The 22,847-nt window shown below is 46.9% G+C and overlaps 1 protein-coding gene across 2 annotated transcripts in view; it reads left to right on the plus strand.

Moving 5' to 3' along the window:
• The window catches only part of DCLK3 (doublecortin like kinase 3), a 31,422-nt gene extending 9,538 nt beyond the window's left edge, over nt 1–21,884 (plus strand). Inside the window, exons 2-4 of one of the 2 annotated variants that reach the window (XM_032409030.1) lie at nt 13,720–13,852; nt 16,472–16,639; nt 18,865–21,884. In XM_032409030.1, coding sequence (XP_032264921.1) covers nt 13,720–13,852; nt 16,472–16,639; nt 18,865–19,052 — 489 coding nt within the window. In that variant the 3' untranslated portion in view covers nt 19,053–21,884. Of the gene's footprint in view, nt 1–13,719; nt 13,853–16,471; nt 16,640–18,343; nt 18,423–18,864 lie in introns of those variants that run through there. The other variant, XM_032409029.1, reaches the window with a different exon arrangement.
• The last annotated feature ends 963 nt before the right edge of the window (nt 21,885–22,847 follow it).

Genomic DNA, 22,847 nt, shown 5'->3' on the forward strand with positions numbered 1-22,847 from the left:
TTTTTTTTTAAATGAACTTTTTTTTTGTGGTGGTATGGCTCCTTCAGAAACTGCCAAGAGCTCCATATTTGAGCCATCTTTTGTGAAATAGGTTAATATCTTTTCTGTCCCGTGGATACTTTGTCAGCTTGCATTTATCAAAATGAACAGGTCTGTCACATTTATAAGCCACGTTAGTCCTTTTTCTGGGTGAGTGAAGTTCAACATATTGTTATGTCAAGTCTAAATGCTCTCTAATGTCAGTGTTTTTGGCTTTTCAGACAGAGTTCTGGCTAGTGTTGGATTTGGCAGTGGGCTCATTGTCTGGGCTTAGAAGGGTGTCATCTGTCAACTTGCTGGTCTGATAACACATCACAAACTTGCTTGGTCTTCTAAGACTTACTATTCCTAAATACCACTGAGGTGACCACTGTCTCTCAACGAATGTTCTTCAGTTGCCTTTAATTTAGTGTTTTGCGCTTGTGCTGAGCTTTGTATTATCAAAGCGATTGTTTCTTTATCCTTCAGTAGATGGCCACTCTCTGTATTAAGACCTGACTTTGCTAAACTTAGGAAAGTGATTTCACGTTAGAACTAATATCTGACTACATGAGTGATTGTAACTGTTGCTTCTTTTAGAGACTTTCTGAATGTGCAAAGAGTTCTTTATGAATATAGCAAGCTTATCATGTTATTTTAATCAACAGAAATATTAGTGTCTAATAATTGGGCCCCGGGGTACAATTTAGGCCTGTATTACTGACTTTATCTATTTTTACTGATCACACTTCCTGATAAGATGCTAGCACTCCTCTTCCCTTTGGTTATTTCGACTCCTGAGATCTTGCAAAAGAAGTTTTAATTACGAGAATTTCCAGCTTGCAGAAATGTTAATTGCTTCTCCTGCCAGTATGTGCCTCCCTTAGTGGGGTCAGAATGTGCTGTGTGTTGACGGGGCCCTGGGAGGGAGGGAGGGGGTGGACAGGAGCCAGAGAGGTGAGGATGATGAGAGCAGCCCACGCAGGGTGGGAAATGGGCAGGCCAGGCCCCTGATGGCCGACAGCTGCGATATTGCCTACAGCAAAGAAGGCTGAGCGAGTGGGTGGGGGAAGACGCTGAGGAGAGGTCAGACAGGAGCAAGGTCATTTGAGACCATCTGTCCCAGAGGAAGGGCAAGAGAAGGGACAGGTTCCCACTCTGGAAACAGGCTGAAAGGAAGGAAATGGGCAGCAGGCACGGTGGCTGCGAAGTGGTTGGAGCAGAGACCCTCGGAATCCAGGGCAAATGGTGGTGGGCAGCCGTGGGGTCAGGTCACAGCTCATCAAGGATAAATGTGGTACTCTTTCTGGCCTCTTGTGGGTTCTGGGAAGGAACAGACTTTTCTAGGTTTTTAACTGCTGAATGCAACTAGGACAAGGCTGTGACTGACGTCCCCAAGGCTGGTAAGGAAAATCTGGAAGGATAAAAAATGGCCCACCACACTCCTTGCCCGTTCTCCCTGGAAAAGAAACCTATCCAGTCATTTTGTTCATTTTAATTCTCTAAGTTCTTTTTTCCACTTCTACTTGGATGTACAAGAAGGACTCAGTGCTGTGAGCGGGTCTGCGGTGCACTATTCTCCCTGGCCGTCACGGCTTCTCTTTTTCCAGCTCCAGCTTCAGTCTTCTTTCCCCTTAGCATCTAAGACAGAGGCGTCCAGGGCCTCTCCTTAGCGGCCCAAGAATTCATGAATGCATTTATATACTGATTGCATTCACTAAACATTTGATGCCTATGAAGCATATCTCGTTAAGGTATACTTAATAAAATCAAGAAATGGGGATTTCAGCGATAACAGGAAATCACGAAAGAAAAAGTGCAGTGATATAAGCCTTTCGGTCATTGGCCAATATTGATCAAGTTTGTGAGAAGACAGGTTTGTAAGAGACCATCTCAAGAATCCCAGGGTGAATTCCAGCAGGAGACATCAGAGTTATGACTTTAAGCTTGTATCAGTGAGAGTGGCTTGTGGTCTCCATTTTAACAGTTTCCAGGAAAATAAAAAGTATCCATATAGTAAGTGAACCCACATATTGTCTAAGGCTTGACCACATAGCCAGAAGTTTCAGGAAATTTCTTAAAGTCTTCAAAATTCTAGATACTGGGTCATTTTGATAACTGAGGTTTTCCTCTGTTTGTTCCTTCTGAAAGAGTCACCTACAAGGATGGATGTCTGATAATTTACCGTCTGTAGTAAATTATCAGCAACAGAGACAACTTGAAAGCACGATTGAAAATGTTGCTGAACGTTGCTAAATCACTTCTAAAATTGTGACTCCATTCCCCCAAGGAGTCCTGAAGTTCAGGTCCTTTAGTAAAGGTGCATAACAGCAATCTGCTAATGTCTTCTTAATACTTGTGTTCATGTGTGTTGTTGCTGCTCTGAGTGATTTCTTGTGAGCTATTTGAGGATCTAAGATTAAGTTTCTTAAAAATCTGTATTTTCAAAATGCCCTTAATCTGAGGAAGCAAATTGGTGAGTCCCTTCAACGAGTGTCCAGGGTCTAAGATCTGGTTGTCTAATTGCAGTAATCTGAAACCCCTGGCTCTGTTTCAGCTTCTTCCAGATGTCCTGCGTGTTAGGGGTTATGTGAGGATATGGAGAGGAAGGCTAGAGAGAGGGAAGGAAGGAAGGAAGGAGAGGGACAGATTAAAACAGATAAAGGCACAGAGATAGAGATGGGGTGGGGCAAACTCAGCTGTGGGTCTTCCTTTTCCCACTTTCTCATTCATTAAACCTTGCCGACGTGATTGTAATGTTCTGACTGGGCCTTCTGACTAAGGACTCCGTAGACCTGGGCATTCTGTGTGGATGCCGATATACTGTTGATCCCCCACCCCAACCTTTAATTTCTAACTACTGTTTTGGGCAAGGAGACTCCACTTTTCCATATTGAGACAAAACTCTTAAAATCCCTTTCAGTCAGTCGGATAGAATATATAGAATCAGGTTAAAGGATGATTTGTCTAAGAATCTCATGTGGGCCACATGCTCAGGCATTTGACCCCAGGTGCCTTTTCAAGATGGTGAATTTCCCCTGTAGGAACCATCTCTGATGTTTTGACCTTGTCAGATTCCAGGGCACAACTGGAGGCCCATGAATAAGTAATGGTGACCATGACAATAGTAATTCTGTTGGTCATAACTTTGGCTTTCCTGGGTAGGACCTTGACCTTGGGAATTTTGATAAATTACGTGCACGGCCATACTGTGGTGGGCTTGGTGTTTTATGTCAGTTCATTACCTCTCCGGGAAGGACTTGGAGGCAGAAACATAGAGATGTGTGCCCGTGGAGAGTTTGCATCCAGGGGAGCGGGGTGAATTGTCAGGGCTGAGCAGAGGCTAAGGGAGGGAGAGGACACCCTTCCTGGCTCTCCTTGGTGCAGCTGAGCTATCTTCCTGCTGCCATGGGACCACGTGACTAACAGTGGGGTAAATCAGCACTTCTTAAATCGCCATGTGCACAGGAATCTTGATAAGATGCAGATGCTGATTTAGTGGGTGTGGGAGGGGCCTGAGATGCTGCATTTATAATAAGTTCCCAGGTGGTGCTAATGGTCTGCAGAGCATACCTTGTGGAGCAATGGCTCAAACAATGAAGACATCTAGTTGTCTCAGTGACAAGAAGCCTGGAGACAAGTGGTTGCAGGGATGGTTAATGGAGCAGGTCAAAGATCTCAAGGCAGTTTTTGCCATTTCCCTCAGGGCCCGCAAGTGTCTACCACGCTCCAAGGATCACATTGTCACACTCACATAAATGGCAGGAGAAACAGGGCATGGACTCTTGCTGGTGTTCTCCCCTTTCTAAAGTGGAGGACATTCTGGCTCAGGAGCTCCTCAGCACACTTCCTGTTCTATCTCATTGGCCAGGATGGGTCCCTCAGCATGGGTATGGCTCAGGGTCATTTGGGGGGTGCTGCCACATCCTCCCTCACTCTTCTCCCCATCTCCATTGTGGGGTCACGGGGATGCTGCCAAGTCCTCTTTCAGGAGATCCGGGGAACTGCTGGATATAGGACAAATCTGGGAGACTACAGCTTTCAGGAAAGTGTAGATAAGAAGTGCCTGCCAGGTCTCTGTTTCCAGAATCACCCAAACTTCATGGGTTATTTTTCTGGATCTCTTGGAGCCCCCCAGCCTCATAGAAAGTTGGGCCTCCTCATTCTATGGTACAAGGCATCTCTCAAATGCTTTCCCTTCCTCTCGGCCTGCTTTTGTTTACCCTGCCCTGGTGGGGACATAACAACCCTGTTATTCTGCACGCAGACCCCCAGTCCTCCTGCCCTGACCCACACTGTCTCCTTGTCCAGCTGTGGTTGCCTCTGGGATAGCCATGCCCTTTGTTTGGGCTTGGTTACCACATGTGTGGGGGCGGGGCTCTCGGATAGGGAATGAGAAGGGTCCTTGCAGGGAAGCTTCTTCAAGGGCTGTGCCAAGAATGACCTTGGGGTTCCAGCTACCCTCCTCTGCTGGTTTATCTGTTTTCAAGTTCAGATTTTATGTGTCAGGTTTGTTTTTTACCTGTGGATCAAGCCCCGCCCACATTCACGGGTTGTGGGGGGCAAGTGAAAGCCGTTTAGCTTTTAGGTACTTAGGTGTGGCTGCAAAATGGTAATGTTTCTAGTATTATTTTAGGTAAAACTTTGGTTTTAACAAATGTCAGGGTCTCAAGGTGGTGAAGGATAGAATCAGGGAGACTGCAAAAATCTTCCCTTCCTTTTAGTTAATTAATTCAAAGGGACTGAACTACACCTGTGATGGGGAACACATGGTGCTCGCTATAGACCCAGCACTGCTCCAAGCCCTTGGCTCCTGCTACCTGCTGTATACACCCTGTGCAGTAAGTGCACTTACCTCTCTTTACAGGGAAGGAAACTTAGGCCCAGAGAGGTTGAGTAACTTGCTCAGAGTCACACAGCAAATGAGGAGAAGTGGGATTTGAACCCAGGACCCTTCCAAGCTCCTGGACACTCTACTAGACTGGTGCTTGGCAGATCTTAACATTTTTTTTTTCTGTCCCTAAATGCTAAAACTGAGATGAAAGAGATCCTTTCTTGCTGCATGGTTTCAAATTCTGGTAGATTGTAGCATAGCCACAGAAAGTTAGGTCTGCCTGGGAAGTCTAGAGACCTCTCCCATATGGTAGGTGATAAAATAGGCTCAGAAAAAGTCAAGGTGGGGGCCTTCTGGCTCTTTTGGTGTAAGCAGAGCTAAAACAAAAATCCAGGTAATTCCAGTCTTACTTCTGAGCTCTTTTGCAAAACACATGTTGACAGTTCAGTTGCTTGACTGGATTAAATGATTTCCTTAGAAAGTTCAATGCTGAATGTGGACTTTGGTCCCTTGAAAGCCGGGGGGAGGGGGGGGGGGGGGGGTGGGGGACTTGGCTGGGTTCCAGTATCAGGAAGACTGAGAAGCTGGTGAGGAGGAGCATACTCTTTGTGTTTCCATACAGAAAGAGAGGAGAGTATGGAAATCACACATTAGTCCAAGCATTGGTTTGGAAACATCCTGCTAGTTACCTCAATGGTCTCTTTTACCAGGGGGTAGTCACTTTAGTCTGAACCTGATGGTGATGGCCCTATTTCTCTTGTTCTACACCAGGATTCTCCACCGACTGTTGGCGTTTGGGCAGGATGACTCTGCTGTGGGGGCTGTCCTGGGCATTGTAGGAGGTTTAGCAGCTTCCTGGCCTCTACCCACTAGATGCCACTAGCATCCCCCTGAGGTGTGATAACCAAAAATACCTCCAGACGCTGTCTGGTATCTCTTGGGTGGTAGTAGAGGACTGTCCCTGGAGAATCACTACCTATACTTGTTGCACTGAGACATTGACTCTGTGCTCCCACCTGATTAGAGCCCATGTCCCATCAGAGCACGCACAGACTTTATTGTCATGTCATTTTAGCACGTTAGTCACGATTCTATGCACTTTGCATTTTCATAGAATTCTCACATCAACCCCCTGAGGAAGGCTTCATTACTTCCATGTACACGTGGGGAAACTGAGGCTACACCACACCTAGGGGATGGCCGGAGATCCCCCAGCGGGGGATGTCTGGCCACAGAGCCTGGGGAGTAGTCCCTGGATGCCGTGTCTTTTTAACCCAGTGTTGGGTTAAAAGAGTGGAGGGTGGACTATAGATGTTTCCTGGCTCAAGTAGGGTGGGCCCGTGGTCGGCCACTCACTTCAGGTCACCACCTGATTGTCTGATGTGATGAGCATCTCAAACTCAGGATGCCGAAACCGGATTTCAGACGGAACCTGCGCCTCTTCCAGACTTCTCCAGCCCAGGGCACGGCTGCATCATCACCTAAACAGACGTGCTATCTCCCAACTTAAGAAAACAAAGCTTGTTTCCTCCACGTCCCCCTCAGCTACTACCCCACTTTTATGAACTACACACCCCACCCCCTGAAAGAGGTGTCTGTCTGCCCTGTTTGCGGTTTTCCACATTCTGTTCCATCCTGAACATCTACTGCTCCTAGTACCTAGAAAAATATCTGGCAAACCCTAGGCATCTAAATATTTGTTGGGTGAATATCAGGTGTTAATGAAGTAGAAAAGTACCAGATGAAGGCCTGTCATTGGCCTGTCATGACAGGTCCCAGGGAAGACTTTGTTTCCACTGATGCTTTCAATCATTGTTTTGCATTACGGTATCTTTGGCTGTTGAAATGTAAATTGATTCTAGGCATTGGTATTTTGGTATTTCAGTGTGAGTTGGTTTCTAAGATCATAAAGTCCTCATAGCCAGTTGAAAATGGAACCTTGGAGGGAAAAGGCCAGAAGGACCATGAAGGATCAAGTAAGAAGTAGGCTTAACCACATCTGAATTTTTCTTGGCTTGAGGTGGGGGCGGGGGCGGGTGCGGGGGGGGGGGGGGGGGGGTTACTACTTGCTGCTTGGTCTATACTCTGCTGCCATCTTCTGTTCAGAGATGAACATTGCAAGGTCACATTTAAATTGAGGTACCATTGAAGGACAGGAGGCTGTTAATTGTTCAGAAAAATAAAGATTCCTCTTGAAGCTTTGAGGCCCTGGGTGGAAAAGCTGGTGGTTTCAGAAGTCCCTCAGATGCTAGGAGGAAGAGTTATCCCGTGTTTTATGGGTGCTTATGTAAATAATAGAGACCACCTGGATTCAAATCAGGGAACTTTGGTGTGGCTGGGAAAGGGGGTGATGGATGCAGATGGATCAGCAGTCCTAACAGTGCTGTGTGAATTCATCTCTAACACTCTTGCAGTTGGAGGGCAGCTGAGAACCGAGCTCTGGAAGGAACATGACCCAGAGCAGTGAGACAGAGAAATGGAGATGTCAGTGAAGCAGGTTCAGATGTGGGCACAGGGGCTATGGGCCAAACCTGGCCAACCTGGCCCACGAAGGTGTAGGGAAGGAAAAAAACCCTTTTGTCTCCACCCTCCTGGGTTCTTTGGCAGGACCCTGGAAATTAAATCGAAAAAAGACAGACTAACAAGAGAAAACCAGACGGAGGGCATGAATGCAGCACACACACATGGGAGGAGCTCTGGAGTGAGTAACTCAAATGGGTAGTTCGAAATTGGGGCTTTATAGAGCATCTTAAAAGAACAATAAATTTTTAGGGCGCCTGGGTGGCTCAGTTGGTTAAGCGACTGCCTTCGGCTCAGGTCATGATCCTGGAGTCCCTGGATCGAGTCCCGCATCGGGCTCCCTGCTCGGCAGGGAGTCTGCTTCTCCCTCTGACCCTCCCCCTCTCATGTGCTTGCTCTCTCTCATTCTCTCTCTCTCAAATAAATAAATAAAAAATCTTTAAAAAAAAAAAAAAAAAGAACAATAAATTTTTAGAGAAGTGACAAGATAAAAGAAAAAGGGTTTCTAGGATTTTAGGGGCAGCAAATTGTGGCAAGTAAAATCATGGGAAAACTAGTGGAAGATAGGAGTTGTTTAATAATCAATATGTCAAAGTGGAATAATTTGGGGTGGCATATTCTGAACCCCTCAAAAGGCTTACTGAGGAAGGGGCATCAGAGTGGGACACCGAATGGAGTCTTTGGCTGTCATTATGGCCACCCAGTGCCCTATCCACTGAGAGGCCTGAGGTCCACTGTCCTGATCAAATTACACGTGGAACGTAGTGTTCATTTCTGAGCGCTCTTTGTTAAAAGAGGCATCGATGAAATGGAGATCATCCAGGACTTGACTGTGCACACGAATCACCCTGGGGGCTTGTCGACACGTAGGTTCAGGTTCAGTGGGTCTGGGCAGCCTAGATCTCTACCCAGCTCCCAAGCAATGATGGTGCTGTTGGTTCAGGCAATGAACTTAGTGTAGGAAGGATCTAGAAAGGGGTGATGGTCAGGAGAATAGGTCTTACAAGGATCAACTGGAAGATCCTCAGATGTGAAGTTAGAGAAACCAGAGGTGACTTGGGAATCATGATAGCTGTTTCCCTTTGGGATGAGTATGGCTTTCTTCAGTTCCCTCCCCGAGGGCAGACTTAGACAACTGTGTAGGGGGTGGAATTTGGAATCAACACACGGGTGAACCTCCTCACAAGTTAAACTGGCCACAAATGGGATGAGCTGCCGGTTAAAGTTGTAGGATCTCTTCCATGTTGAGATTTCAATCAGAGGTGAACAGTCGTTGGTGGGAGGATGTTTTATACACATTCCCATCTGGGTGGAAAAGCTGGTGGTTTCAGAAGTCCCTCAGATGCTAGGAGGAAGAGTTATCCCGGGAGGATGTCCCTCATTTGATTTCACGATTAAGATAGGGAATTGTTCTGAAGCCAAGAATGGGAGGTGCTTGTAGAAACAAAACAAAAGGAAACTCACACAGTCAGTGCAGGACTTTAAGTATAACTAAGCTGCTCACGTAGATGAAATAGATGAGAAGACGCAAGTCACACGGATGGCTCCAAAGGATGTGACATCCCTACTGAGAGTAGAAGCTGGAGACAGCAGAATTAAAAACACCGGTGGTCTCGAGCCGCTTTCTGGAAGGGACAAACGACTCCACAGATCTTAACCAGCCCCCGGGCTCAGCGTCTGCTGTGGGCAGTGCTGTGGGGATGATCCCGAGACACAAGGAGCAGGATGAAACCGAGAAGAGAAAAGAAGCAGCATACCATGTGTTAGAAAGGGCACGGAATAATGTAAAACACGGATTTGGTGTTTGGAAATGCATGCCTCAGCATGTGGACATTTAACCTAATAAATGTGTGAAACAAAAGACTGAGTTTCCACCGTGTTGAATCTGCTGGTCCTTCAGTGGAGCCAGGGTTTGGAGTTGGGGGTGTTTCTCTGAGGAAAGGACTAGTTTGTTATTTCTCCTGGGGGCATGTTTTATTTTGGTGTTATCAAGACAGCCAGATGCTTTTCCTGCTGATCATTTGGTTGGGAGAATACAAATATTTGTGGGGGACATATTTTTTCAGCAACTACCCAGCAAATGTGATTAATGTAGATGATCCAGCTGGAAACTCTAGTAGGCACCACACTATTTTGTTGTCCTCCCCTTCCGAACGCGATTTTCTAGTCAGTTATTCTAATCATTACCTCCCTGTCTCCTTCTGGGCCCTATCTGTCTCGCTATGCAGACCACAGCCGAATCGCATTTTTGTCTGCATCTGTGACTTTCCCTTCAGTTAGGTTAATTAGGGAGGCATCGATTAGGTTGCCTGCGGTAACTCAGACTCCGTAATTAAGACACATTCTCTTCTAAGAGCAGTAAGCTCACTGGCAGGATCCAAAGCAAGTGCAGAGAACTTACTCTTGTCTGGGGAAACCGGAGAGGGCGTGCCCTGTATTCCTGTGCCCATGGTTCTGTTGGTGTACAGGGAGAGCCGGTCTTCCCATTGCCCTCGGCCCCCCAGGCCCTGCTGGGAGCATTGGCAACCTCTGTCCCCATTCCAGGAGAGATGTGAGAGCATGTGCCTGCAGACAAGTTGGTAATTTCTCCTATAGGTGGTCCCAAGGAGCCTCTCCCCCGGGGTGTGGTCAGCCAGCCTCATCCCTGTTTTATCGTAGCTCAGTCATTAACAGCTCAGCTCCCCTTTGCCATGAGGGGTTCAGCTTCTATGATGAGATGCAGGGCAGGCAAGAGCTGAGAGGGGGCTGGAGCTTTCACAGCAGAGGATGGACCAGGGCCCTGCCCGATATAGGGGCCTTCGGTTTGGACAAGGAAGATATCAAGGACAACCTCCCATACTTTTCATTTTCTCTGAAGTCAGTCCTGCTCTTTCGAGGTTACAGAGGCTACAATAGTAGGGTTTACTTAACAAACACTTATGTCATGCTTCTTAGGTGCTGGGGTACTGTTTATCCCACCTTACAAATGTTAATTCATTAAATTCTCACCACACATCTCATTCACATCTCACTTCACAGAGGAGGAAGTGGGGGCACAGAGAGGACCAGTGACTTAGCCAGTTACACCAGTAAATGGTGAGCTGGAGTTTGCACCTGGCTGTTGGGCTTTAGAGTCTGTACTTGTAATGGGTGCATGATGCTGAATCGTCCTGCAAAGGGTTATTTCAGTGCGGGGCATGAGGAAGCTGCCCAGCGCCCCCTGCTCCAGGAGAACCAGAAGCAGGTGGACCTGAGGCCGACCTCTGCCAGGAGGGGACAGAGCCAGTCACCTCGACCCTGATCTTACCGATTTGTTACAAAAGGGGCTTTTGCCATCAATCCCTCAGGTGGTGCTGGGTCCAGCAGGGGTCCCTCCAGGGGGGAAGGTGGCTGTGTTCCTGGGGGCACTTCTGTGTGACCAGGATCCCCAGAGCACTGACTGTCTGTTTGGGTTTCAAGACAGCCATAGGGGCTGTAATTATTTTTTAAGTGGAAAATAAAAGTTTTGTTGAGAATGTGCCTTGGAAAAAACTCCAAAGTATAAATTTACTTAATCTTATATTTAACAAAATTTATGTTTTAATTAAAACTATGCATTAATTTCTTCCCCCCAGCTTTATTGAGGTATGATTAACAAATAAAATTGTGATATATTTCAAATGTACACCATGATGATCCAATCCAATACACGTATACATTGTGGAAGGATTTCCACACTCAAGTTAATTTCCCTGTCCATCACCTCATAGAGCTGCTTTGTTTTTTGTGGCATTTTTTTGGTCTCGTAAGGATGTTTAAGATCTCTCTTGGCAAATTTCAAGTACACAATACAGAATGATTAACTACAGTTACTATGGATTCCTAGAACATATTCATCTTACAACCGAATGTTGGTACCCTTGGACCACCAGCTTTCCCCAGTCCCTGGTGACCACCGTCCTACTCTTTGTTTCTAGGAGCTGGACTTTTTCTGTTTGTTTTTTAAGATTCCACTCTTATCTCTGCCCTCTATGGATAAATTCCGCTCTGGGCCCGAGACCTTGACAGCCCCCAGCTTTGTCCTTTCTGTTGGGAGGAAAGGTGCCAGGGAGGATGTGACGACAGGTGCACCTTTCCCAGGAGGCAGATGACAGGAGGGAGGAAAAGATGCCACACTTGCAGAATCTACCGTTCAAAGCTCCCTGCTAGAGATCACGTGGGCAGCTTTCTGTGAACACGAGGTCGGAAGGATGGGTAACAAGTCTGCTAAAGGGGCTCGGAACGCCTTCCCGGTAGGGAACCAGCATCTTCCTGGCGTGCACAGACCAGCTGCCAGGGGCGGCTACCTGGATTGCTGCAGAGTGGGGCCCACGCGGGGCTATAGCTGAAGTAGGCAGGTGCCACCGGGCTGTGATACCTCGCTTCCTGCCTCCCGGGAACGAGGGGCCGTGGGAACCCTTTGGCTTCTGCCTTTATTTCTTGGTGTCCTGAGACTTGGTCAGGGGGAAGGCTGTTGCTCTGAGTCTTAACACTCTCTGATGTTTGGAGGCCAGATCTCCTATGGGTCGCCCTTCTGCCTTACTTGTTTGGGTACCAACTAGCGTTGAAGAAGATTGGAGTTCTCATGTGCCCAATGATTTAACCTTTCCCCAGAGTGGAAAAGCACCTGCGTAGCAAGGAGGGAACCAATGCATCTTTCACTTACTGCAAAATATGCTAGGTTTGCCCCCTCGCTGTTTGTTTTTACGTGAAATAGAACATATCTTTACTTATGCCGTGTCTTGCGTGGTGGTCTAAATACCTGCTAGGCTCACCTCTTGAGATTCATTTCTTTTAGGTGAAGACCCACCTCTTCCTAACACATCATCTAGCATGCAGATACCTTGAGGGAGAAGGAGGACAGGACACATTAGCTGGGCAGTGGGAATTGGTTTACCAGTGATCAGAAAGCTGGCCACAGGAATTTGTTTGGAAGAATGAGACGCAGGTAGGATCCATTTTGACGAAGACAAAGGAGAGCAGGGGTTCTCCGTCTTCATTTCAGAGTGAGGGTCATGTCTTTTCTGTGCTCTAAAAACGACTGATTTTCCCCTTCTCCAAAACCTGGTGGAAGTGGGGTCTAAAGAATCAGAACTAACTTCTTTCACCTTCATGCAGAAATGTTAACAGAACCCAGTTGGTCTGTTCTCATATATATATATATGATATATATATATATATATATATCATATATATATATATATATATCATATATATATATGAATAAATCCTTATTTAGTAGCATTAATTCTGTATTATGTGGAAACAAGGACAACCACCTCATCCTGCTTTGCCTGTGACTGTCCTAGTTTTTTTTTTTAATTAATTAATTTATTTGAGAGCGGGGAAGGGCAGGGGGAGAGAGAGAATGTCAAGCAGACTCCCTGATAAGCTCAGAGCTCAACACAGGGCTCGATCTCACGACCTGAGATCAGGACCTGAGCTGAAATCAAGAGTCGGACGCTTAATGGACTGAGCCACTCAGGCGCCCCAGAGATTGTCCTAGTTTTAAAAATGAAAATCTCACATCCTGGGAAGCCTTCAGTTCCTGGCGGCCTGGGACAGTTGGTTACTTTAGAGGAGGACTTCGCAGGGTAGATTATGGACATTGATTGGAACTCCTGACACAAGCCTAATTGCGGGAATTGATTACCTCCCTCCCCTTTTAAAGGAGAAAACAGAGGCTTAGATGAATGAAGAATTGGTCCAAGACCATCCAGAGGCAAGTCTTGGATTTGGAACTAAAGACTCCTGGTCTGTTTGGTCCTTAAGACCTTACCCAGTCCTCAAATTAGGGTCTGTACCTAGCGTTTCTCCACTTCTTGCTTACTTCTTCCTTCTAATTTCTAGTTCTTTCCCTTTGTTTTTTTTTCTGCCCAGATTTCACATTCCCCAGAGACATTTTCTAGTCCTCACTAATGCTAGTCAGTGCTCAAAATATCATTGATCCTTGTTCTAACTCAGTGGTGCCCAATAGAAGTTTCTGTGGTGATGGAAAGGTTCCATATTTGCACTGTTCAATATGGTAGCCATTAACCTTCAATGGCTCTTGAGCACTTGAAATATGGCTAGTGCATCTGAGAAACTAAATTTTTAATTTGATACAAATTTTAATAGCCATCTGTGGCAATATGGTACTACCGTAGTGGACAACAGAGCGAATCTAACTCATTGGTGTTTTACTTGAAAATGTGAGTATCCACCACTGAAATCAGGTTGGGTTTATCAACTATAAGCTCAAGTAGGTTTATCATTTGCTTATCCTGACCTTGCATGCTTGTTGTCTCATTAGTTTTTCTTCTTTGTTCTCATCACAATTTTGGTGATTTGGAGATTTTGTTTTCTTACAGGTTCAGCGAAACGAGGACAAATCTACCACCTTGAAATTGGCTGATTTTGGCCTTGCAAAGCATGTGGTGAGACCTATATTTACTGTGTGTGGGACTCCGACTTATGTAGCTCCTGAAATTCTTTCTGAGAAAGGTACGTGTTATACCTTGCTCCACGGGACTCTGGTTCACTTACTAACAACTGTCTTATTTTTAACATTTAATATTTTTCAATATGGAGCAATCAGAAATCTCAGAGTTGGCACCAGGCTCGCACTTGGATTTTAATGGAGATGTTTGAAACAGAGCTTGACCAAAGCATGTGGACTTTTTCCTCATCTGGGCTACCCTTACAATGGAGGGATTGGGGTGTGTGTGTGTGTGTGTGTGTGTGTGTGTGGGCAGGAGAGTGAGATAAAAGATGACGGAGAATTAGCCTGGGAACTCAAACAAGGAAGGCCATTTGTGCCACTGACCCAAGGCTACCTGTAATGGGAAAAATTTGAAGCAGTTCTTATGGTAATTGGCTTAAAAATTCCTCCTCCAACTTTGCATTTTAAGGAGCAAGGTGTCCCATTTCAAACCCCATGAGTAGTATTTATTACCAGTTTGTATATTATACGAGGATCCAATGAACTGTTTTAGTGACACATTCTATAAAGTACATAAAAAGGAAACCGTTATTATTATTATATGGCTCCAAATATATGAATGTCTGTTTAGCCACTGTAGCACTTTGGGAGAAATCAGTTTAGGCGTCATTTGTAAGATGGGAAAGCTCTGGGTGGGTTGTGGGGTTGGTGGGGAGAAGGGAGAGAGTTTCCCAGCAGCAGAAGCATCAGGGAAGGTAAGACGGGGAGACAGGAATATGCACTGGGGTTGGGTGGTAGAGCCATTGAGAAGACTGGTCTCGGTGTTGCAGAGGGCAATTTAGTTGGCTGACTAGGTTGAGTCTGGATTTTCCACAACGGGGGAGGCTGAGCAGAGGAATTTGGACTCAGTGTGGCCAGCAGAGTGGCTAAGGCACTGTGGTGACAACCATAGACATTTTTGTGGAGGCATCAATGACCTGGGTAAAAGAAGGAAAGCAAATAGTCTCCCTGAATGCTGAGGGAAACCACAGCCTTGGTGCTGATACCAACTAAGGCTGTTGGAAAGCTCTTTTGGGAGATGGGGTGGGTGGGTTGAAATTTTAAACACAGTGATTTGGTAGAGGTATGAGGATGAATGCATGGAGTTGTCCAGTTGGCAGGGAGGTCAGGCCCTGGGCTGAGCGGGTGCTTTTGAGACTCCTCAACTCGGAAATGGCAGCCCATGCGGGCGAGATAAGGAGCTCCTCATGATGCCAGCAAGGGCAGCCGGGGACAGACTCTGGAGGGAGGCCCAGAGTTGGGGGATGGAGAAGGAAGGACGGGTTAGCAGGGGACAAGGCAGCGGAAGCAGGAAGAGGACGAGGAGAGTACGGTGTCACAGAGGTCGAAGGGCACATTTCAAGATGGGCGGCCAAGCTAAGCCAGACCCTCCTGAGTGTGAAAGGTAGTACAGAGCTGAGAAAAGGCCAGTAAAGTTGGCCAGAAAGAGGTCAGCAATGATTTATTTCTGTAATTTTTTTTTTTTTTGCTGATTTGTCTTGACACCATTGCTCTGGGGCTTAATAATGAATATCCAACTTCCCAATTATAGCTGCTGAGTGTTTTCCTTTTCCAAAGGTAAAAAGTTAGAACATGTTTGAAAATGTCCATACTGCTGTTATAGGGTTTTGTGAGGATGATTGGGCAATACATATCAAAAACCTTTACTGTGTAAACCTTTACTGTATTGTGCATTTAATTTCTGGAAAGTTATTGCAAGAATATAGTCTGAGATGTGCACAAATATTTAATAGATGAGGATGTTCATCACAGAATTATAGTGTAAGAAAGTTAGGAAATACTTAAATTACAACATAGAGGATTTATTATATAAAGGGAATACTGATAGCTATTAGAAATCATATTTTTTAAGAATTTTTTTTATATTCTTTATAGGACATTCCTCCATAGGAAATGCCATGATACCTTAAGTGAATGAAATAGGGTATAAAATATGTCCAATGTGATCCTAATCTCGTTACAGGAAGTATAACTGTGTGTGTGTGGGTGTGTGTGCTCATGGGGGATACAGCTAGTAATGTCAGTCTTTTTATAATCATAAGAGAGAGCCAGTAAAAATATTTTTTCAGTGTGAAAAGACAATGAAGGACTAGGATGGAGAGGCTGCTGGGGTAGACCAGGGCTTCTTGAACTGTCTCTGGTGAAGGTTTTAGAATTTCTAATATAGTATGGACCCACACGAAGCTCTGCTACATGGGACGAGGTCACCGCTCATGCCACGCGTGACTTACCACGTGTGCTCGACAACCCCCAAACTCTGCCCTATACTCTGATCAGTGAGACGTGTCCTTGACCATGCAGCTGGATGTCATGGCCATGCCCAATTGCTATGCGTTTCCAAATGTTTACTTTCAGTTTCTATGCTTATTTTATCCCAGACCGGTTAAGAAAGGGTAACAAACGGGCAGTCGTCTGAGGACCACGCTTTGGGTAACACTGGTGTCGACCCCCCCCGTTTGTAGGCCTTGGCAGCAAAGCAGCCCCCCATGTGTTTAGAAGTGGCTGGTGCTTACTGAAAGCTGCGGTCCTCGGTCACCCAGAACCACAGTTCCCCGTGTTTGTCTCCTCCTGTCTGATCCAGCCTGGTCTCAGTTTGGCTTGTGTCTCTGCCTGTCGCACAGGTTACGGGCTGGAAGTGGATATGTGGGCCGCAGGCGTGATCCTGTATATCCTGCTGTGTGGCTTCCCCCCTTTCCGCAGCCCGGAGAGGGACCAGGACGAGCTCTTTAACATCATCCAGCTGGGCCACTTCGAGTTCCTGGCCCCTTACTGGGACAATATTTCTGACGGTGAGATTGGCTCCCCCGAGCGGGACACGAGGCCGTGTTAGAGCTGGGGCCCGTCCTGGGTTCTGACGGCAGAGCAGGTTTTAGGTCAGCTGTGTAATGAGGCGCGCAGGGGGCCCACCTCAGAACTGGGCACGGAGAGGGGCTGTCGACCTGTGCTTCATCCTTTGTTAACTGTGAGCTTCGTGGAGATTTATTTGTGTAGCACTCTGGGAAACAGGACTTGCTTTGGATTCAATGAAAAAGTCGGACCACTGGTTGCAGTCACTAGATACTTAAGGCGGTGGAGGGACCTCAGAACTGAAGAATATCAGAAATGTAAACCCTCATTTGGAAAGATCACAGTCATCTCGTATATAGAAGTACTGGGAATTGAGCAGCCCGGGAATGTGTATCTTCCTCGTGAACAGCCAGGGGTCGTGGAGGGGTGTAGTTGGAGCACAGAGGCTCTGGAGGGCACGGGGTGACGGTCTTAGCTATCTCCAGTGGAGCAGAGGCATGTAGGGTCTTCCTCCTTTTTGGCCCCTTTCAAAACCCATCTTTCCCCTTTTTGCTACTGATTTGTTGGTACCACCCGCTACCCTTATAAAATTGGGAACTGGATATTCAGGGGTTTTGAGTCTTTGAGTCTCTAGCTTAAAAAGTAGAATAGGAGTGACAACTTTATTTTCCCTCAATTTCCCCAACCATGTCATCTAAGATGAGTTATCGAACTGCCCTCATCCCCAGCCTCAGTCTCCTCACTTGGGGTTGGGGGATGAGGCAAGGAGAAAGCTTCATTTTTTTTTGCCCCTTAAATAAGGTAGAGAGAGGGGTGGCGTGCTGCAGGTGGAGTGAGGGTCTTGAGCTGAGCAAGCCAGTGGTGACTTGGGAATTGAAGGACTGAAAATCATTTTAGAAAGTTCTGTGCAGCACTGTTCTTAGATTTGGGTATGGTGGCCCCTGCCCTGAGCCCCATGCCTTAGAGAGGGCCCTACTCTGGTTATACCCACCCCACAGAGCAAAGCAAGGGGACGCTGGAGCCAAGGAGATGTGTCCTCCAGAACCAGGTCCCCCCTTCTAGGTGACTTAATCAGAACCCCAGAATTCCCTGCCCAAATGGTGCAGGCCTACTTCCAAGACTGGGGAGACCTCTTTACCCAGAAACTTCCTATATTGCCCCAGGGTAGCCAAGGAGCCTCTGTTCAGAGGAGTAGAGAGAGCTTGGACATGTTGGTGGGGTGTTCAGTTGTCCACACTTGTACATGTGAGTCTGAGAATTCCCAGTTTAAACCTGACCCACTCCTTGCTGAGTCTTCTGGGGATCTTGAGGGAGTGATGCTGTTTGGGGTGGGTGCCCAGGCACTTTGTTGGCAGAACTCACCCAGCTTGAAGTGGGCGAGGTAGGAGAAATCCTGTGGCTTCCATGCTTAAGAGGTGGCCGGAAAGTGGTGTAGAGGAGGGGCTGATGGGTGGGTGAGCAGCTGATCTTAAGCAAGAGTCATCACCCAAGGAAGGTGGGGAGAAGTGGGTGGTGTTTTTCTCATGTGATCGAAAAGGAAGCTCAGGGAGCTGGCCAGGGAGAGCCAACAAGCCACAGAGAAGTCATTTCTCCCCCCTTGCCTCAAGCCACCTGGCCCACCAGTTGCCCCCCCATCCCTCTAGAATCAGTCATGATCTTGGGCAGGAAATGAAATTCATTTTGACTTGGTGCTGTTTTGTACTTAGGTTTCCTTCACGTGTTTCTCAACTTTGTCAGTGTGAAGGCATATTTACCAACTTAGGAAGGAGATTGAACAGATTTTATTTTACAGCCCGACGATTGATTTCAAAATGTAAGATATGTAGACATATGGTATGTGGCCTCCATTTGTTCTCTTGCACGGGGCGCCATGGCTGTCAGGGGTAGGCCTGGCCCCCTGACTCTAGAAACGAGCGGACATCCTCTAAGGCTCTGCTGTCCCGACATGGTAGCCCCTCGCCGCTCGTGGCTATTGCAGTTGAAACGTGCACTCGTTGAAAGTCAACACATAAAAATTCCGTTGCTCGGTCTCGGTAGCCATATTTCAGACGCTCAGTGGGTAGTGCAGACATGGAAGGCTCCCAGCATCACAGAAAGTTCTGTGGGGCAGCGCCCTCTAGCGTGTGGTGCTGACATGGGCGTTTGTGATCTCAGTTCGTGCGCGGGGCAGACAAATTCAGAGCCCATGCATTCATTTCATTTTCTCTTCCTTCTCGCCCTCCCACAGCTGCCAAAGATCTGGTGAGCCGGTTGCTGGTGGTAGACCCCAAAAAGCGCTACACCGCCCACCAGGTCCTTCAGCACCCCTGGATTGAAACCGCGGGAAAGACTAGCACAGCGAACCACCAGAAGGACCCCGGCAGTGAGGGCCACATCCGGAGGCAGCACAAGCGGTCTGCTGAGCAAGCCTCGTAGTGGCCGCCTCAAGTACTATGCAGCCCCCTTCTCCCCCAGGGACAGAGCACGAGACAGAAATCCAGGAGGCCGACAGTGAGGAGGACTGCAGTGAGGAGGACTTCTGCCCATCACTGGAGAATCAGGGGAAGGAGAGAGATGCTTAGTATATTTTAAAGCGTATTTTAAAAAATGAACTTGAGTCTTACTGTTAAATGTTGTAACATATTTTTAGATTTGTATATTTGAAGACTTTAATACATTTATTTTGGGGGGGTTTAAGACTATCAGCGAGGACTTTTTGGTAATAATGCTGTGTTTTGCTTCCTCCTCATAATCAAGTTCATGGTAAACAACATGAGTGGTGCTTACCAGGATCTAAACTCCCCCTATGAGGGTGAACAAGGTGAATCATGGTCTTTCTGTATTAATAAAATGTACTCTGACTGACAGAAGTGGGTTGTATTCTGATGACTTCTTAATGCTGGTGAGGGGAGCCAGGGAAGTAGAGTTTAGACAGGCTTCCTGAAGCCAGTATGACTACATCTAAATGTTGTGATGGACACTTGATTAACTGGCAGGACCTGTTTATTTGGGATGTGCTGGTCTTGCTGTCCAGCATTTACTGAAAATCCGTTCTGGTACTGGTAGAAAAATGGAAAGGAGAAATCATTGATTTATTCTTGCCCCTACAGCACCCCTTTATACTGTTTTTCAGCTGATTATCCCTGAGCCTGAGTCACGTCCACATGAAGTTAGGCACTCAGGCTGTGACTGTGTTAACGTTTTCAGATCACCAGGGAGCCGTTTAGTGCATTAATATGTCAGCAGTGCCGTAAATGGATTACACTCAGGCTCCAAGTTGCTCAGAGAGTTCAGGCACGTTCCTACCTGCAGGGCAGACACACGGAGGGCTCAGGATGCATGTTCTCTGATACATTCCAGATTTCTGTATGGAAATGTTGGTCTTTTCAGACGACTCAGGGATATGCATGAGCCGAAAGCAAAACATGATCCTGATATTTTCCAAATTGACCTTTCTGGGTTATATATATATGTAACCCAGCCAGTGGGACACAGAACCAGTCCACCAGCGTGGGCTTCTCACCCCGCACCCTTCTCCCTAATGGTGTTGGAGTCCTCTGGGTGGAGGAGGACATCAGGAAACCGGGAACAGCGAGAGAGTGTTTAGTGTAAGGAATCCCTTAAGTGGGAGCTGGAACATTGCAAAAGTGCACCGGGGGCTCTGAAGTGATCTAGCAATGGTAACGGCAGGAAATGGCTTCCAATCTGAGGTGGGGAGCCAAAGGAAGAGGCTGGGTGATAAGAACCTGGAAACTTGGAGGAGAAACCCCTTGTAGTGGAGGCTGACTGTGCCGCCCCGATCCCTCTTGAAGAGGAAAGGAAGAGGTTGCTGGGTTGGCAGTCCTCAGCAGTAACTATCTACGGGCATCACCTTCAGCTGGAAGAGTCGCCTCACCCAGGGTCACACCTCCCTCCTGGGGCAGGCTTCGTCCAGGGACTGGTCCCCGCAGGGAAGGAAGCCTCGGCCCCCTTGCCCCCAATGGGGACAACGCTGAAGGGCCATCCCAGCCTCAGCATCCCAGCGTCGGCCTCGCCCAGTCTTGCTTTTTTCCGTTCTCAGAGGTGACCAGCCTGAGACCACTCCCTAAGAAAACTTCTGCATGCTAATCATGTCGCAGTTGGCCTCCCAGGAGACAGAGCCTGTGACCCCCTCTGGAAACGTGGGACTGCTGCAAAGTGTTCGCAACTGGTGCTTTCAACACAGGGGCTCCGAGGAGGGAGCTGGGGCCCACACACGTGAGGAGAGGGTGCCACCCAGTAGGCAGTACCACGGACTCTTGTTCTGCAAACGTGGAGAGAGGCTGGAAGCTGGAACCATTGCTACTGGAACGGCACCAAAGGCACTACATCCAAGTGAGAATTTTCAGGTCACACTAGCATCATTCGATTCTCTGGACCACTCTCTCTGAGCCATTTCTCCTGTTGGCTTCCGCGATGCCACGTTTTTCTGGTCTTCTTCCTGCATCTCTGTCTTCTCCTTTGGGTTTCCTGTATAGCTAGGTTCACTCTTCTTCCGGTTGCTAAAGGTTGTTTCCTCATTAGTCACCAGGGAAATGCAAAGTAAGGCCACAATGAAATAATACCATATACCTATTAGAATGGCTACAATGAAAAGACTGACCATACCAAGTGTTGGTGAGGAGTTGGAGCAACTGGACCTCTTGTATACTGCTGGTGGGGATGTTCAATAGTCTCCCCTCTTTGGAGGAAAATTTGGCAGTTCCTTTAAAAGCTAACCATATCCCGCCCGTATGATCCAGCCGTTCCACCCCTAGGTATTTACAAGAAAAGTTACAGTGTTTGTCCACACCAAGACTTGTACACAAATATTCATAGGTGCTATGTTTGTAGTAGCTCAAAAGTGCAAGCAGTCTGAGTGTCCATACATTGGCGATGTATAATCAAATTGTGGTGCGTCCATACAATGACTACAATTCAGCAATAACAAGGAATAAACTCTTGATACGAGCAACAACATGGACAAAAAAAAAAAAAAAAAGGAAAGTAATTAGAATGAAGGAAAGAAGTCAGACCAAAGCAGATTACATTTCGTGTGGTCCCATCTACATACAATTCTAGAAGATGAGAACTAATCCTAGCAAGGGAGCAGATCAGGGGTTGCCTGGGGACAGGAGGGAGGGAGGGGTTACAAAGGAACACCAGGTAACTTTGGAGGTGAGGGATATGCTCATTATCTTGAATGTAATAATGGATCTATGGGTGTATACATGTCAAAATTTATCAAATTGTACACTTTCAGTATGTGCTATTTATTGTGTGTCACTTATACCTCAATAAAGCTGTTAAAAAACATAGTTGTAGTTCCTTCAAGACCAGTCCTAGACCCTCTTCCTTACCCCCATAGTCTCCCTTCACCTGTACCCGCTATCGATTTGCAGATGATCCTCTACCTCCCTCCTCCCAGTATGTCTCCAGCCCAGGCTTCTCCTCGTGGCTCAGACCGTCTGTCCAACTGGCCACGTGACACATCCACATGTGGGCATACATTCCTCCAGACCAGAATATGTGATCATCACCCCACACCTGGCCCTTCTTTATTGCTCCCTCTTGCACAGAACGGGTCTGCTGAGCAAATTCAAAACACAGGCACCCTCTTTGATACCTCTGTCCCCCACCTCAAATCCAGACGAACCCTGTTGGCTTTATTATTCTTAATGTTTCTTGAATCTAGCCTCTTAGCTTCCTTCGTTCCCCTCCTTAGGGACATCAAGGTTATTCTTGCTAATTCTATAATGTTACAAAGACACTGTGTTCACCATTGTATATACATCTCCTCGTGCACGTATGGGAGACTTTCTCTTAGACCTAGAAAAACGTCATCTTATAGAGTATTGCCAACTTGATTTTGAATTGATCTAGTTCTCCCAAAGAGCCATGAAACTTTCCTCTTTTCTCTCAGGGATTCCCACACGATTTTGTCTTTTGTTGCTAAAATGTTACCATCTGGACATGCTTGAGAAGTAGCAACATAGAAGCTGCTTTCTACTCTGACACTTGGGTAGCACCTCATAGCTTGTGGAGGGAATTCCTGAAAGCACCCCATTTCCACCTTAAAACAACAGCCCCACTTAATAGATGGGGAGACTGAGGCACAGAGAAGTGACCTCACTTGCTCATTGTCACCTGGTTTACCAAAAATGCCAGCTGCCTGCTATAAACCCCAGGGCAGAGTGGCACCGTCGCTTTAGTCCCCAGCCTCTACTCGGCTCT

This window comes from Phoca vitulina, unplaced genomic scaffold (genome assembly GCF_004348235.1).
Source record: "Phoca vitulina isolate PV1807 unplaced genomic scaffold, GSC_HSeal_1.0 scaffold10, whole genome shotgun sequence".
Taxonomy (NCBI): Eukaryota; Metazoa; Chordata; class Mammalia; order Carnivora; family Phocidae; genus Phoca; species Phoca vitulina.